This window comes from Rosa chinensis, chromosome 7 (genome assembly GCF_002994745.2).
Source record: "Rosa chinensis cultivar Old Blush chromosome 7, RchiOBHm-V2, whole genome shotgun sequence".
NCBI lineage: Eukaryota > Viridiplantae > Streptophyta > Magnoliopsida > Rosales > Rosaceae > Rosa > Rosa chinensis.
This window is the reverse complement of record NC_037094.1, coordinates 12,499,174-12,512,538: the sequence shown is the minus strand read 5'-3', so window position 1 is coordinate 12,512,538 and position 13,365 is coordinate 12,499,174. Positions and strand designations below refer to the sequence as shown.

General features: G+C 39.1%; 3 protein-coding genes across 3 annotated transcripts; 1 reads left to right on the top strand and 2 right to left on the bottom strand.

The window, feature by feature from the left end:
- Nucleotides 1–884: 884 nt before the first annotated feature.
- LOC112179011 lies at nt 885–1,872 on the bottom strand. The gene has a single exon (XM_024317307.2). The coding sequence runs from the start codon at nt 1,743–1,745 to the stop codon at nt 1,113–1,115; it is 633 nt and encodes a 210-aa protein (XP_024173075.1). The 5' UTR covers nt 1,746–1,872; the 3' UTR covers nt 885–1,112.
- A 1,721-nt stretch (nt 1,873–3,593) lies between these two features.
- LOC112175792 (phosphatidylinositol 4-kinase gamma 2) lies at nt 3,594–6,918 on the bottom strand. Its single transcript, XM_024313540.2, has 2 exons — nt 4,829–6,918; nt 3,594–4,138 (listed from the first exon to the last, which is right to left on the bottom strand). The coding sequence occupies exons 1-2, from the start codon at nt 6,194–6,196 to the stop codon at nt 3,761–3,763; spliced, it is 1,746 nt and encodes a 581-aa protein (XP_024169308.1). The 5' UTR covers nt 6,197–6,918; the 3' UTR covers nt 3,594–3,760.
- Nucleotides 6,919–10,887: 3,969 nt separating this feature from the next.
- On the top strand, nt 10,888–13,259 carry LOC112180425 (GDSL esterase/lipase At5g08460). Its single transcript, XM_024318976.2, has 5 exons — nt 10,888–11,313; nt 11,588–11,715; nt 11,986–12,225; nt 12,337–12,592; nt 12,686–13,259. Exons 1-5 carry the CDS (start codon nt 10,959–10,961, stop codon nt 12,913–12,915), a joined length of 1,209 nt encoding a protein of 402 aa, XP_024174744.1. The 5' UTR covers nt 10,888–10,958; the 3' UTR covers nt 12,916–13,259.
- Nucleotides 13,260–13,365: the final 106 nt, after the last annotated feature.

The window sequence follows — 13,365 nt, the reverse complement described above, 5'->3', positions numbered from 1 at the left end:
AAGCAGAGAACTGATGATCGGAAATTTCCGATCCAAAATTCAAGATCCGAGAGGAGTCGAGAGAGAGAGAGAGTATGAGAGGAGTGTAGTTTGTTAATTAAAATGAAGTCAAAACTGTCATTGACGCTTAAATTGGATAAATGGGATTAAAAACTTCATACTAGAGTAAGTGGACAATTTTTAGGCTCAAATTGTGTAAGTGGGCAAAATAACAACTTAAAACTTAGTATTTATTTGTAGCCGTTAGATTCACTGGTCACTTTAAAAATTATCCATCCATTGGCATCTATAATTTTCTATTACATGACCTAATCATTTAAAAAAGAAAAGAAAAGGATAATTAGTATTAAGAAAAAGAATTACAGTGCTACCTTGACAAAATTAACCGTGAGGCCCGTAAGCAACGTGTGAATAAAACACACAAAGAGTCAAAAAGGCCGACTCGAATCCCAAAGCCGTGTCTGCACTTGTCCCCAGTCTCCACTCAATTCAACACTCTTGTGCCTTGTCCCCAACATTTACCAGTTACCCCACGTAATTTATCATCAATCAATCACATCCTTTTAAGTTTTACTCTGACCACACTGTAAACAGAAATTTACTGCCACCGTAATCTTATTTTTACACAAGACTAGACTGTACAGACAAAAACATAGTATTGAGCACAGTTGCGTGAGATCCTTTACTTGATGACTGGGGACCCAAAACCCAATTCTCAGTCTCAAATCCCCCAAATCATTGGCTCTTCCAATTCTTTATTAATCCAAATGTGAAATGTAGGGCTGGCTAGAGAAGAATGTAGGATCACAACTTTACTTCCAGCCTAATTAATCTCCCAGCATATATGTATTCATCAAACCCAACAAAAGTAGAAAGCAAAAAAGAAACCCCAAAATCCTCATCAGCTTTATGAGAATTGCTTTTAGAATGCACAATGAAAATTGCAGAGAAATTAACAGTCAAGAATTACTTCATTTTTACATTTCCATTGTTGTTCATGCATGGGTGGTTTAGCAAATTGAAGAACACCCAAGTTAAACCAATTTGGACAAAAAAAAAAAAAATTACTACAAGAGCTACAATATTTTCACTCATGGATCACAAAAATGAAATCAACAATGAAAACCCAGCACAGATCCATCACTCACAGCAATGGCGACTCTACACCCGGAATTCGCCTCCGCGTGGTGGGTGAAAAAGTGCATGACCCGAACCCGACCCGCCATCTGCAGCCTCGACTCTATCTCCATCGTGGGCCCTCCGCCTCCTCCGCCGCGAAACCCGCTGAGCCCGTCGCCGAACTGGGGGGAGCCCATCGGGCCCTGGACCGCCCCGGAGAGATTGGGATCCGAAACGGGGAAGGAATTGACGGCGAAAGTGGCGGCCATGTACTGGGTCTGACCGGGCTCGATTTCGCCGGCGGGGATGAACATGAAGCCGACTTGGTTGCCGGAGTAGAGGAGCTGGAGGGTGCTGTCGTAGTGGCGGAAGGCGGCGCGGTTGGGGTTGCGGACGGCGACGTATTGGGAGAAGGTGAAGTTGACGGTGGAGTTGAGGATGGAGAAGGAGGGGAGCTGGACGGAGCTGACGGAGATTTTGGGGTCTTTGGGTTTGAAGACGGTGAAGTAGACGATGAGGGAGACGATGACCACGAAGATTAGGAAGATGGTGGCCACTATGCACGACGCAAGGTTGGTCCGCCCCGACGGTGGCGGTTTCGGTCTCTGTGTCTGCGGCTTGCTCATCGCTACCCACCTCAAATTGGAACAGAAGAAGAAGAAGAAGAAGAAGTGGAGTGGATCTGGGGTTCGGGATTTTTATACAGTGTGTGAAAAATGGAGAGGGTTTTCGAGGGAATTGAGACAAAAAGTGTCAAACTGTGAGAGTGAAATGTTCGTTTTTGTGTTTTTTTAATTAAATTGTTAATTTTTTTTCTTTTTTTATTTGGGAGTGTGATGGGGTGGGGCAAATTTTCAATTCAAGGACAAGGTGGAACGTTTCAAGGATTAAAGGGTTGATAATGGGGCCTAGAAGGAAGGAAATTAGGACAGTGAATCTTTGACTAGTGACAAATTTGGACAATAGTCAGTTTTTACTGCATGTAGAATTGTAGATTAGGCTTAAATTATGAAAGTTAAAACGGTGCAAATTCTACCGTGTTTCGGTGTAGTAGAAAATTGTTAATTCAACCACTCTGAATATGAGAAATTATTTCTTGGAAGTAAGAATCAAGTCATAGTTTTTATCTTTCTATTTTGGTTTGTGGCTATTGTCATTAACATGCTACTTCAAGATATTTTATGCCTTTTGTCTAACGAATTAAGTAGAAGTTAAACATGTTTCTTGTGAAGTTAATTTTGTTGATTCCATAACAACGGTGGAATTTGTGATTGTCGTTTGGATGTTTGGATGATTAGTAACAAGTTTTTTTTTTTTTTAAAGGAGTAACATGTTTCTTATGAAGCTTACTTTTTTGTTGATCCCGCAGCTAGTAGCAACAATGGAATTGGTGATATCAGTTTGTGAGCTATTTTTGTAGTAGCAATTAATTACATGTCCATGAATTTATTTATTTTTTGGTTAACAAAAGTTATAAGTAAGCGGGAGGCTTCCCTACATTACCAAAGTCAGGGTAAACCTATAACCTCAACCCAATAGAACTTACGAAACTGGCCAGTGTTCCAGTCCAGCCCATTGGTATTGAATTATGCAGGACATTTTCTAGATAGCCCACCAAATGAGAGATTGTTAGTAGTGAGGATCGAACTTGTGTGGGTTTACATCTCAAGTCCGCCCTTACCAACTGAACCAATTCTCATTGGCACATGTCCTTGAATTCTGATGAAGAATGTGGCTGTAATAAAATAGAGCATAAAAATCATTTCAGTTAAAATCGAAAATTCTTCAGTGCACGGCGGGTGGAAATGCACAACAATCTGAGTTGTATGATGGAAATGCACATTCTGTTTCAGCCGTACAATATGTGGGCTCGGCTATGAATATATGGACCATCCAATCAACTTTGCTGCACATGGGCCGTGTACATACACCGCCGTGTATTAAAGACTCTCCGAGTTAAAATAGTTTCCTCCTTTTTGTGCATATAGGCCCAACAAAGCAGAATTCAATTTTCAAATTGAAGAAAACTCACATGGCCTTGCAGGGAACCAGTACCCATCACTCTTCAGCTAAATCATTGGGGGCAGAAGGGTTTCAAAACCAGCAACACTGTTCTGAGTTGAGATGTAATCATTCATAGCCAACAAGGCTGCTACAACAAGCTAGTGGTTCTGCTGCTAAGTGAAGCCAATCGCTCCTGATTTCACTTCTTAAGAGGAACAAGGACAGAATTCACAAAGTGCTACTAACTAAACCAGAACACAAAATTACAGTATTTGAACACCAGTATGGATAATGATGCCCAACCTTTAAAACTTAGATCACTAAATATGATAATGCAAAGCATCAAACATGTTTGTACACTCCACATTCTACAATCCTTACGAGTAGCTATATGGATTATGATTCTAATACAGTCCTGCAATTCATATATATTGGAATCCATATTATTCATGATCACTTTAAATAATAACAGTAGACAGAAGTCACGGTATATATCAATATCCTGTCAGTTGACAGAAATGAAAGGGAAACTTGAGGCATAAGCCCTCCACATTTCATACAATCTTCAGTCCATCTGAAAATGGACTAGTAATTTTGATCCATACGTACAAATATATACCTATAAAATAGAGGAAAATTACTTTGCAAGCTTGTCAAGCCGGGAATCCATGATCTCAGAAATAGCTTTGAGAAATGCGGCTTCACTCATGCCGGGAAGCAAAGAATCCTGAGCTTCACTCACAATGTCCTCGATCACTGATTTCTTGTTAATATTCTCCCTACACATGAGGCTACCAATGACAAAGGGCGTGAGACCTCTCTCCACCCCTTTCTTCAAAAGCATGGTTGAGATACGAAGAGTCCGGGCACACTTAATAGGAATATCCCACCCATAAAACTTGAGAAGAGCAATATCTTGCTCAGCATCCAAAGATTTTATGTACTCAATGATATCAGCTGAATAAGGCTGGTGAGCTTGTGGCCAATAAAGCCAATCGAAGGTGCAATCTTCAAACTGCAGGTAGAGTAAACAAATAAGCTTATAAGGAAGAAGAACAAATACAAAGACCAAACACATGCTACAGCCATCTAATGGTTAAGAACATATCCAGTAAAATCAAAGTTCCAAAAGGGTGTCTTGAAAATATTATTAATGTCCGATTAACCATCCATCCTAGAACAGATGTACAGGATGTTGACCAGAAGTTGCGATTTGGACACTGAATAGAAGCTATTATTTGCTATCCTTTTGTGTACAAGGATGAATGTCAGAAGCTTATGTTGAAGTGCAAATATAATTTCCTTGTTAAATTAAATATGAGCCATCCTTTTAGCAGTTTTGTGTTGTTGAGAAACAACAGAAACCATATATCCTTTAGACTTAAGTAAAGAGGTTCATTAATCTATGTTAATTAAGCTTCATTGAAAGAGCTCATATACCATGAACAATCTTTTCCAATCAAAACAGTAGCTATTGTTCAGTAAAAACCCACTCTAGAAACGAGACGAGCCCTAATCTAGATGTACATGGAGATTGAGTGAACTTTAGTGCCTGGATATTAAAATCTAATGTAAAAGCTTCACCATTCACATATAACATTATGTAAAGGACTACAGGCTACGGCAGGGACAGTGGTATGTAGTTACAAACAACTGAAGCACTACTAAGAAAAGAATGAAAGAAATAAGGAAAAGAGGTGCTTACATTCTCAGGCAGGCAGTATCCATGATCGATTGGAATGAGCACAGTCTGACCATCTTCACCTTTTCCAAACAAAATGTTGCCAGCATGCCTATCTGCATTAGCCATTCTGATATCGAAAACACTAATCTTGTGCACCTCCTCCATGGGAAAACGACCAGGACCCATGTCCTCGCAACTTCCATCATTCTTCATGAACATTTGCAATGATCCAATCTTAACATGTTTAGATAAGCTATCAAATCCATGGGGATGATTAAATCCCTTGTGCAAGCACCTAACTAACATTGTAGGTGGCACCCCAGCAAAGCCCATAGTCTCGCCAGATAATGTGCGAGGCCCGCTTCTGGGATGATCTAACAAGAATGCAGCTACTTCCCTGATGGCTCCTTCTCCTACCCTCGTTCCTCTTTTCAACCCTTCCCCATCTGGCGATACAGGTAAGCCGTGGGGATTGTTGACTGCATTAGGCTCCTCATCGATAGGCTTGAAAACCGAAATGATCTCCTGAGAAGAATCTTGCATGAAGTAAGTCCCTCCTGTCCCCTCAGAGGACCTTATGGGCTGACTGCCCTTCACCATACCATCGTACGTAGAGTTGATCATATCCCACACATAAGACGGCAATTCAATCTTGGGATTGACAATGATTGGTTCCAACAAGAAATCTGGAAGTCTACCGGGTGAATCCCATGCAATGGCGTGATTCCCATTGCTTCGATTGTCATCTTCTCCGTTAAATCCTCTTTCATTCGAGACAATTGCCACCACCGAGAGCTCCAAATCTTTCGCGAAATGCTTAGCTCTGACCTTTGCAGACTTCTGAACCACCAAGTGAATGACATCATCATTGCTCTTGCTAATATCATCAATGAGCCTCTGGTCATCGAGCCTTTCGCCGTTGCAGAAGAGCTCCTGTTCCTCAGGATCATCATAACCTTTCCCCTTCTTGACGATCCGCTGCTTAATATACCCGACATTTCGGTGTCTATCAACACGGAATTCAAACTCTTTGCCGCAAATAGTCCTAACAGTTATGTGCAGAAGATCGGAAAGTCTCAGCACCAAATGCAAAACATTCTCACCAGTAATGCCGTAGTCCTTAATGAGAGTATCGTTCCGGGCCAATTCCCTGCCTCCAAACACAAGCTTCTGCTTCTTCACCACAAACCCTTTGCATGTTTGGATCCTCAGCTTCACCGAAGCTATGGAGTCGGACTCTAAGACACGCATGGGGATCACAGAGCCGGCGACCCTGAGATATAGTATAATCGATTCGCTGGAGCAATGCCCCACCTGGCTAGCACAAAACCCGGCAGAACGCACCGACTCTTTGCGAATCGGACTCAAAGCAATATCAGCAACAGACATTTTACACCTCCCCCGCCTAAAACCTCAGTCTCTTGATGCCTAGATTTTGAAATGAAACAAAAGGCCTCTAACTCAATCAAGGCCTTTCAATCACATTTCATTCAAAGACCCAGAAACTAAAACCAAGTAATCAATCAAAAACCAAAAAAAAAAAAAACAACTTCTGTACACGAAAAGGGAAAAAATCGAAAATCCCCAGAAAAGAAATGAAACCCCTCCCGGGATTTAAGAACAACCCTTTCACACCCAGACGTGAAAAGTAATTAAAAAACAGAGAAGAAAATTAGCAACCCAAAAGAAATCTTCAACTATTATTATTATTAATTTTTTTTTCCCACGTACCCCAGTTTCGATATTTGCAATTCACATCCTCTGGGGAAAGAGCATTGTTGTGGGTCTTGAAGATTTAGAAGAACACAGTGTGTAAAAGTGCTAAACTCTCAGAAAGAATTGGGGCAGAGAATTGTATTTTGAGGAGAGAGTGGATTCTTACCTAAGGGAAAGAATCAAGAGAAATGGGCAAAGGGTGAGAGCTTAAATTGCAAGACTTGCGGGGGTGGCGATTATCTGCCGAGGAAATTAGCCGAGTTTTTGCCACATTGTCCGAGAATGAAGACTGTGATCGGTGTTCATGAGCTCCGCGATCTTCTCCCCCGAGTTTTTCTGCTCCGATAAATTGAAAAGAGTGAGAGACCGGAATAATAGCCGTTGGCTTTATAGAGTGCTTTGACCCGAACGACTATAATATGGGGAGGAGAGAAAGTGTTATTGTTTTTTAAAACTCTAAAACGACGACGTGGAACTGGTTCTCTAACGGCCGTCTCTGAAGAAGGAGATCAGTATATTTAGGTATACCTAAAAAAAAAAAAAAAAAACCGCCTAGCAATTGGTAAATTTTGAAGGGAGATAGAATCCTTATCCATTTTAGTACTCATGCATTACCTCATTGTCCTAAAATGTAGGTTAGATCTTGTTGACTCATCTAAAATAGTTAATGTGATTAACACGTAAGCTTAACTTCCGATAGAAGAATTATACATTTCGAATATCAGTTATTTCTCGTATAAATTTAGTGTTTATTTTGAATTTTTATGAAGTAAGAAAATCTCTAGAATTTGTGTCTAAAACTCATGATTTGAAACTTGATATACACACTGATGTAGCACTTGGACCATTTGAGTTCATTGTTGAAAAATTCTAATATCATACAAATTTATTTATTCGAAATTTGAGTCTTGTAGACAAATGTGTAAAACTTAATGCAAAGTTTACATGATATTTTAACCTCACATGGATAATTGATAAAATGTTATTTGCATTCTTACAATAATTTCAGTCTCTCAAGTCTCGAGAAGAAGACAAATCAATCATGTACCAAGTAGAATTTCTAAATACGACAAAGATTAATTCGTAACTGTCTTGGTACATGAATTTGAATATTTATTTTTGGTTATTTATAAGAGTGATATCATAAACATTTTCAACAAATATCTATTGTTAGTTTCATATAGTTACACATCAACATAATGAAAAAAATTTCTACACACCGCCAGTACAAGTGAACCGGTAGATTCAGCAAATCTCAGTCGTTGATATTTATACACAATCTTTTATTTTTAATAACAAAAAAATGTACATAATATTATCCAATCATCCATTTATATTTGTGCAAGTGCACGTTGGTGCATTGAATACTTTTTTCAAGATAATGCTTCAAGTTTTCTTCATTTCTTTAAAGGAATTGTGATAAATATCTAGTCAAACGGGATTAGGACTAATCATGTTAACGTTAAATGCTTCCAAATTACACTGAAATGTAGAACAACTTCCCAATAAACAAGTACCCAAATCACTTATATAGTCACATTCACTTGTCCTAATCTAACAATTTGAATTATCAAGAATAATTGCTCTACATGTGCACTCTGTCTCACACGTGTACTTGTCATCACTATGGATAAAGCTGGAGAATTAACAAAAGGCATAATATAACGTAAACCCAATTTGTCTCTAACCACTAGATTCCACTAGATAGTTAAGGTTACACTTAACTAGTTTAATACACATATTAAGATTTAATAACATTAATTAAAGTGGCAAGGCACATGGGGATTAAGGTTCATACCCCTTTCCTACCTAAATTCCCCTAGTTCATTGCCGTTGCACTCGAAAAGGGTCTCGAATCCATATTACATATCTGCAAAAGTGGCTCGGCATTGTTTTCGGTTTCATCGAGTACTCGTATCTTTAGTGTTTTATTTTGTCGCATACTTAACACAGGTTTAGAAGAGTGATTATGAGTCATAATATGGAGATCTGAGTAGTAATGTCGGCATACGCTTTGTTTATCAGTTTCATCTACTCTGTACTTGTAAAGACTAAAGATATGGTTTCCTCAAAAGAATCGGTAAAGTGCACTGAACATGAGCTAGCTCCAACTTCTAAAGTTGTATTGTACTGGCTTTAAGATAAGTAATTATGAAGAGATATGCTTTAGTGAGTGTAAATCACTTTATATGATTAAGAATTTTTTAATTGAAGAACTTAGGTCTCGTTTGGTTTACGGAAGGGAAATCGATTCCCTTGTCTTTCCCGTGGGGAAGGGAAACTAAAATTGCAGTAAGATTTTCTTTCCTGTGTTTGGTAAAGTAGGGAAAACATCCAAGAAAGATCATTTGATTTCCCTTTCGATGTTTGGTTGGTGCAGGAAAGAAAAGTAAAAATATATCAATGTTTCAATAATACCCTTCTATTTTAAAATAAAAACAACCTGGAATGAATTTTCAACACTACTAAGGGTACTCAAGCAATTAATGCTACGGTATTATTGTCCAAAATTATTGCAATTAAGGTTGGGAAATGAGACGGGAAACTCAATCCCATAAAGTTTGGATGGAATGAGTTTACCTCCAACTTTCCCTTATATCAGAAAAACATTTCTGGACTTTGTGGTTATCAAACAAAGGAAATGAATAACTTTCTTTTCCCAAGTCCTCAAATCCGAGAAACAAACGAGCCCTATATAATCAAGAACTTAGATATATCAAATATAAGTTATTTAATACCGATATTATCTTTAGCGCAGTCGACATCTATTTAATCACTTAAGAGTGAAGTACAAGTTTGAAAATGGATGCAGAAAAGGGAAAATTAATTATTAAAGGTGTACATCATAAAATTAATTAAGTGGTAGCAAGGACGATAATGCATTTGAGTCTTAATTATTTCCACAGCATTATTATGGCTCTCCATGTGCCAGAAGACCTTACATTTCATACCTAAACTCTGGTGCATGTATAATTTGATACGGGAAGCAAGCTCAAAAGCCAATAAAGCTCAAAAGCTACACAAGAAATAATTGTAGCTGCTACCTTCACATTAGTTGTTAAACTCACACTTGTTGAATAAAAATCTACATGAATCATATTGAAAATTAATATTGATGACTTTGTTTTTTTAGAAACGATCTCATAAATTCTACACATTTGATTAATATAATATACACGTTTTAGGATATAAAATGTCATAGTGTTTAGATCATGTACGGAATTAAACACACTTTGTCGATGCGATCAAACAAAACGAGGAATTTTGTAATTTGAATGAATATCCTATCCTAGATTTGACGAAAATCACTTGTCAGAAGAGAGGATATAAAGCTCATGCCTCATGGGGAGCATTATGGAGGATTGGCATGAGCCACATGATAGTCCTACGCATAAGTGAGAACAAAAGCCTGAATAATGTACAGTAGAGAATCACCGACTTTCTCAGTAGGTGACCGTTGAATAATGATATTTATTAATCAAGTACCGACGCTCCTCCTAAAGACTAAAGCGGCCATTTGTGCAAAACACCGTTATGGTCGGCGAGCAGTTGGACACTTGTGTCCCTTTGGTGGGAAATTGGGCACTGTCTTCCTTTATATCTTTTAGGCATTTAGGCTGGCCCAAACGGCCCACATATATAGTCACGTGACTTGTCACATGATCACACTTTTACTTGGAGTTTAAAAGGAGAACTCTATTTCAAGTTTTCAACTCACTACATAGTACATATTCATATGGGGCAAAATGAATAAAAAACATAACAATTGTAGTACTTTGAGGTCTCACAAGAACTCAAGAAATGTCACACAAAATTTCTACATGATTTCTACTTGCTTTAGTTATGTTAGTTTGGAAGGAATAATTGTCTGTTTACCATAATGTCAACTTAACTAAATTGTGATCGAGCAATGATAAATGGAGAATATCTGACGCCTAAATGTTTGTTTGAAATATCTATATTAATAAATATACATGAATCTCTTACTTGTGCTTGCGAAGAAGGGATTTTCGTATTCATATTGTCAGCTGAACTCATGCCATGTTCGACAATAGTGATCTTGGGGATCTAATCTCTACCCCGACGAAGCCTCACGACATTGTGCCCAAATGACTCCCCTATTAGTTATTTCCTAGGTTGCATGGGAATACCTACATTTTGATCATTGATCCGAAAGAGGGATGGATCATACCCGACAACTACGTCTTCGCCTAATGAGATTTGGGTCGGGCTCTATCGATCAAGCCCAAATTTCGGGTATTGGGCTCCTTACTCTTTAGGCCCAATGTATGAGAGGACAGTACTAAACTACCAATACCACAATAGAAAGGTCCACCATAAGTCTTAAACCCAAGGTTGCAAAAGCAACTACAAAACCATTTTTTTACCCGCCAAAACCCTCCCTCTTCCTCCTCTGTCCAAAAACAGTGAACCCATGGCGACGATCAATCTTCTTCTCTCTTTTCTCTGCATTCTCACCACCACCGCCCTTTCACAACCAACCATTGCTCCGCCGCACTCTCAAGAACCCATCGATGCCGCCTCCCCCATCTCTCCAGCCTCTTCTTCTCCTCCTTCAATCTCCCCAACCCCACCACCGGCCTCAATCCCACCCAAGACTCCTCTCGTCCCTGCCCTCTTCGTCATCGGCGACTCCTCCGTCGACTCCGGCACCAACAATTTCCTCGGGACTTTCGCACGCGCCGACCGCCTCCCCTACGGCCGCGATTTCGACACGCACGAGCCCACTGGGCGGTTCTGCAATGGCAGAATCCCAGTCGATTATATTGGTAATTTCGCTTCTTTAGAATACCCTTTTCTTGATTAGAATCAAATCTATGGTCTTTTTGTCATCTGGGTTCTTGAAACCCCAAATGCCCAGAATCTGGATTCAAGGACTTCCGTCGAACAGATTCTGTGCATAATAGTATGTCAGTTTCTTGAAGGATTATAATGATTTTGAATCCGTTTTCTTGCTAGAAAGTTTTTGATAATCTGAGTTTGATGAAAATGGGTTTTAGCTCATGAGGTTTTTTCTAATTTCTTTGTGGAATTTTGGATCAGCACTGCGGCTTGGGCTTCCTTTTGTACCCAGTTTTCTTGGGCAGACTGGAAGAGTGGAAGATATGCTTCATGGATTGAACTTTGCTTCTGCTGCTGCTGGAATTATATTCACCAGTGGGTCAGAATTGGTATGCTTAATCTTTCTCTTTTCGATTGTTAATGGTGAACCAGAAAGCTATGGAGACTTGTATTTGTTATGCTAGTGAAAATAGTTAATTGTAGCAACAGCAACTATTTTTTTTTTAACTCGGTAATGTAGCAACAGCCTTAAGATCCCTGTAATTCAATGTAGAATGGAGTTCATGGTTTTAGAAATCTGAAGGAGCTTTAAGTAGAATCCATGCCCTTTCATTGCTCTTCGAATCTAGAGCTTAATAGCTGAGTACTTTTTCTTTCAGGGTCAACATGTTTCCTTGTCTCAGCAAATTCAGCAGTTTACAGATACTTACGAGCAGTTTGTGTTGAGTATGGGGCAGCAAGCTGCGATTAATCTCATCTCGAATTCTGTGCTCTACATTTCAATCGGAATCAATGACTACATACATTACTACTTGCGTAATGAGTCGAACGTGCAAAATCTCTATTTGCCCTGGAGTTTCAATCGATTTCTAGCATCCACAGTGACGCAGGAAATCAAGGTGAGGTGATTTCCTAATCTATGATGATGATGGTTTCTAATAGTTTCCCATTTTGAAGTCTAACTGATTGCTTAGAGATCTTGATTACTTTTCGTTTTCTGCTTCACACAGAACTTGTATAGAATTAATGTCAGGAAGGTGGTTGTGATGGGTCTGCCACCTATAGGTTGTGCTCCTCACTACTTATGTGAGTACAAAGTGAAGGATGGACAATGTGTTGAGGAGATAAACAACATGGTATTGGAGTTCAACTTTATCATGAGGTATATGATTGAAGAGCTAAGTGAAGCGCTTCCGTATTCCCATATCATCTTCTGTGATGTGTTCCAAGGATCCATGGATATGTTAAAGAACTCTGAACGTTACGGTGAGAGGTTTTCTAAACTAGTTCCTCTCCGATTTACCAATCTGTTTGTGGTATCCACATAGTAATGCTGTGAATATGCTCTTCTTTGTTCAGGTTTCAAAGTCACCACCGATGCTTGCTGCGGATTAGGCGACTACAAGGGTTTTCTCATGTGCTTATCACCAGACATGGCTTGCAGTAATGCATCTGACCATATCTGGTGGGACCAATTCCATCCAACTGATGCAGTTAATGCCATTCTGGCTGATAATGTCTGGAATGGCCTGCACACGAAAATGTGCTATCCAATGAACTTGGAGGATGTGGTAGCCAATACATACTAAAGATTGGAAGGAGAAGCTGGAACAATCACCATACTGTCCAGGCACCAAGGCTCCAATGGAGAAGTGTAAAGTTTGTCCTGAAAAATCTTTGATACTTGTTACACAAACTACTGACAAAACTAATGCACGGCACCTGCTCGGAATCATTACTAGTTATGCTACATTTCGGAACACAAATGACAGTACCAAATTTTTGACGGTTGTATTTAGATTACTGCATGGTAATGAAATAGCGGATTAGAAATTGTACAGAGGTTTTTACCATCATACCATGGTGGATGTCAAACAGGCCCAGACAGCATCACTCTGGCTTTGTTGTCAAATAATGTTGACTCTGATTTTCGTACGATTTGTTATGTGTGATTACTCATCTACTAGCTGTTCATAATTTTAATAAATTATGCAAAATATGGATTATCAACAATGCTTCAAAAAAATTATGAGATAGAA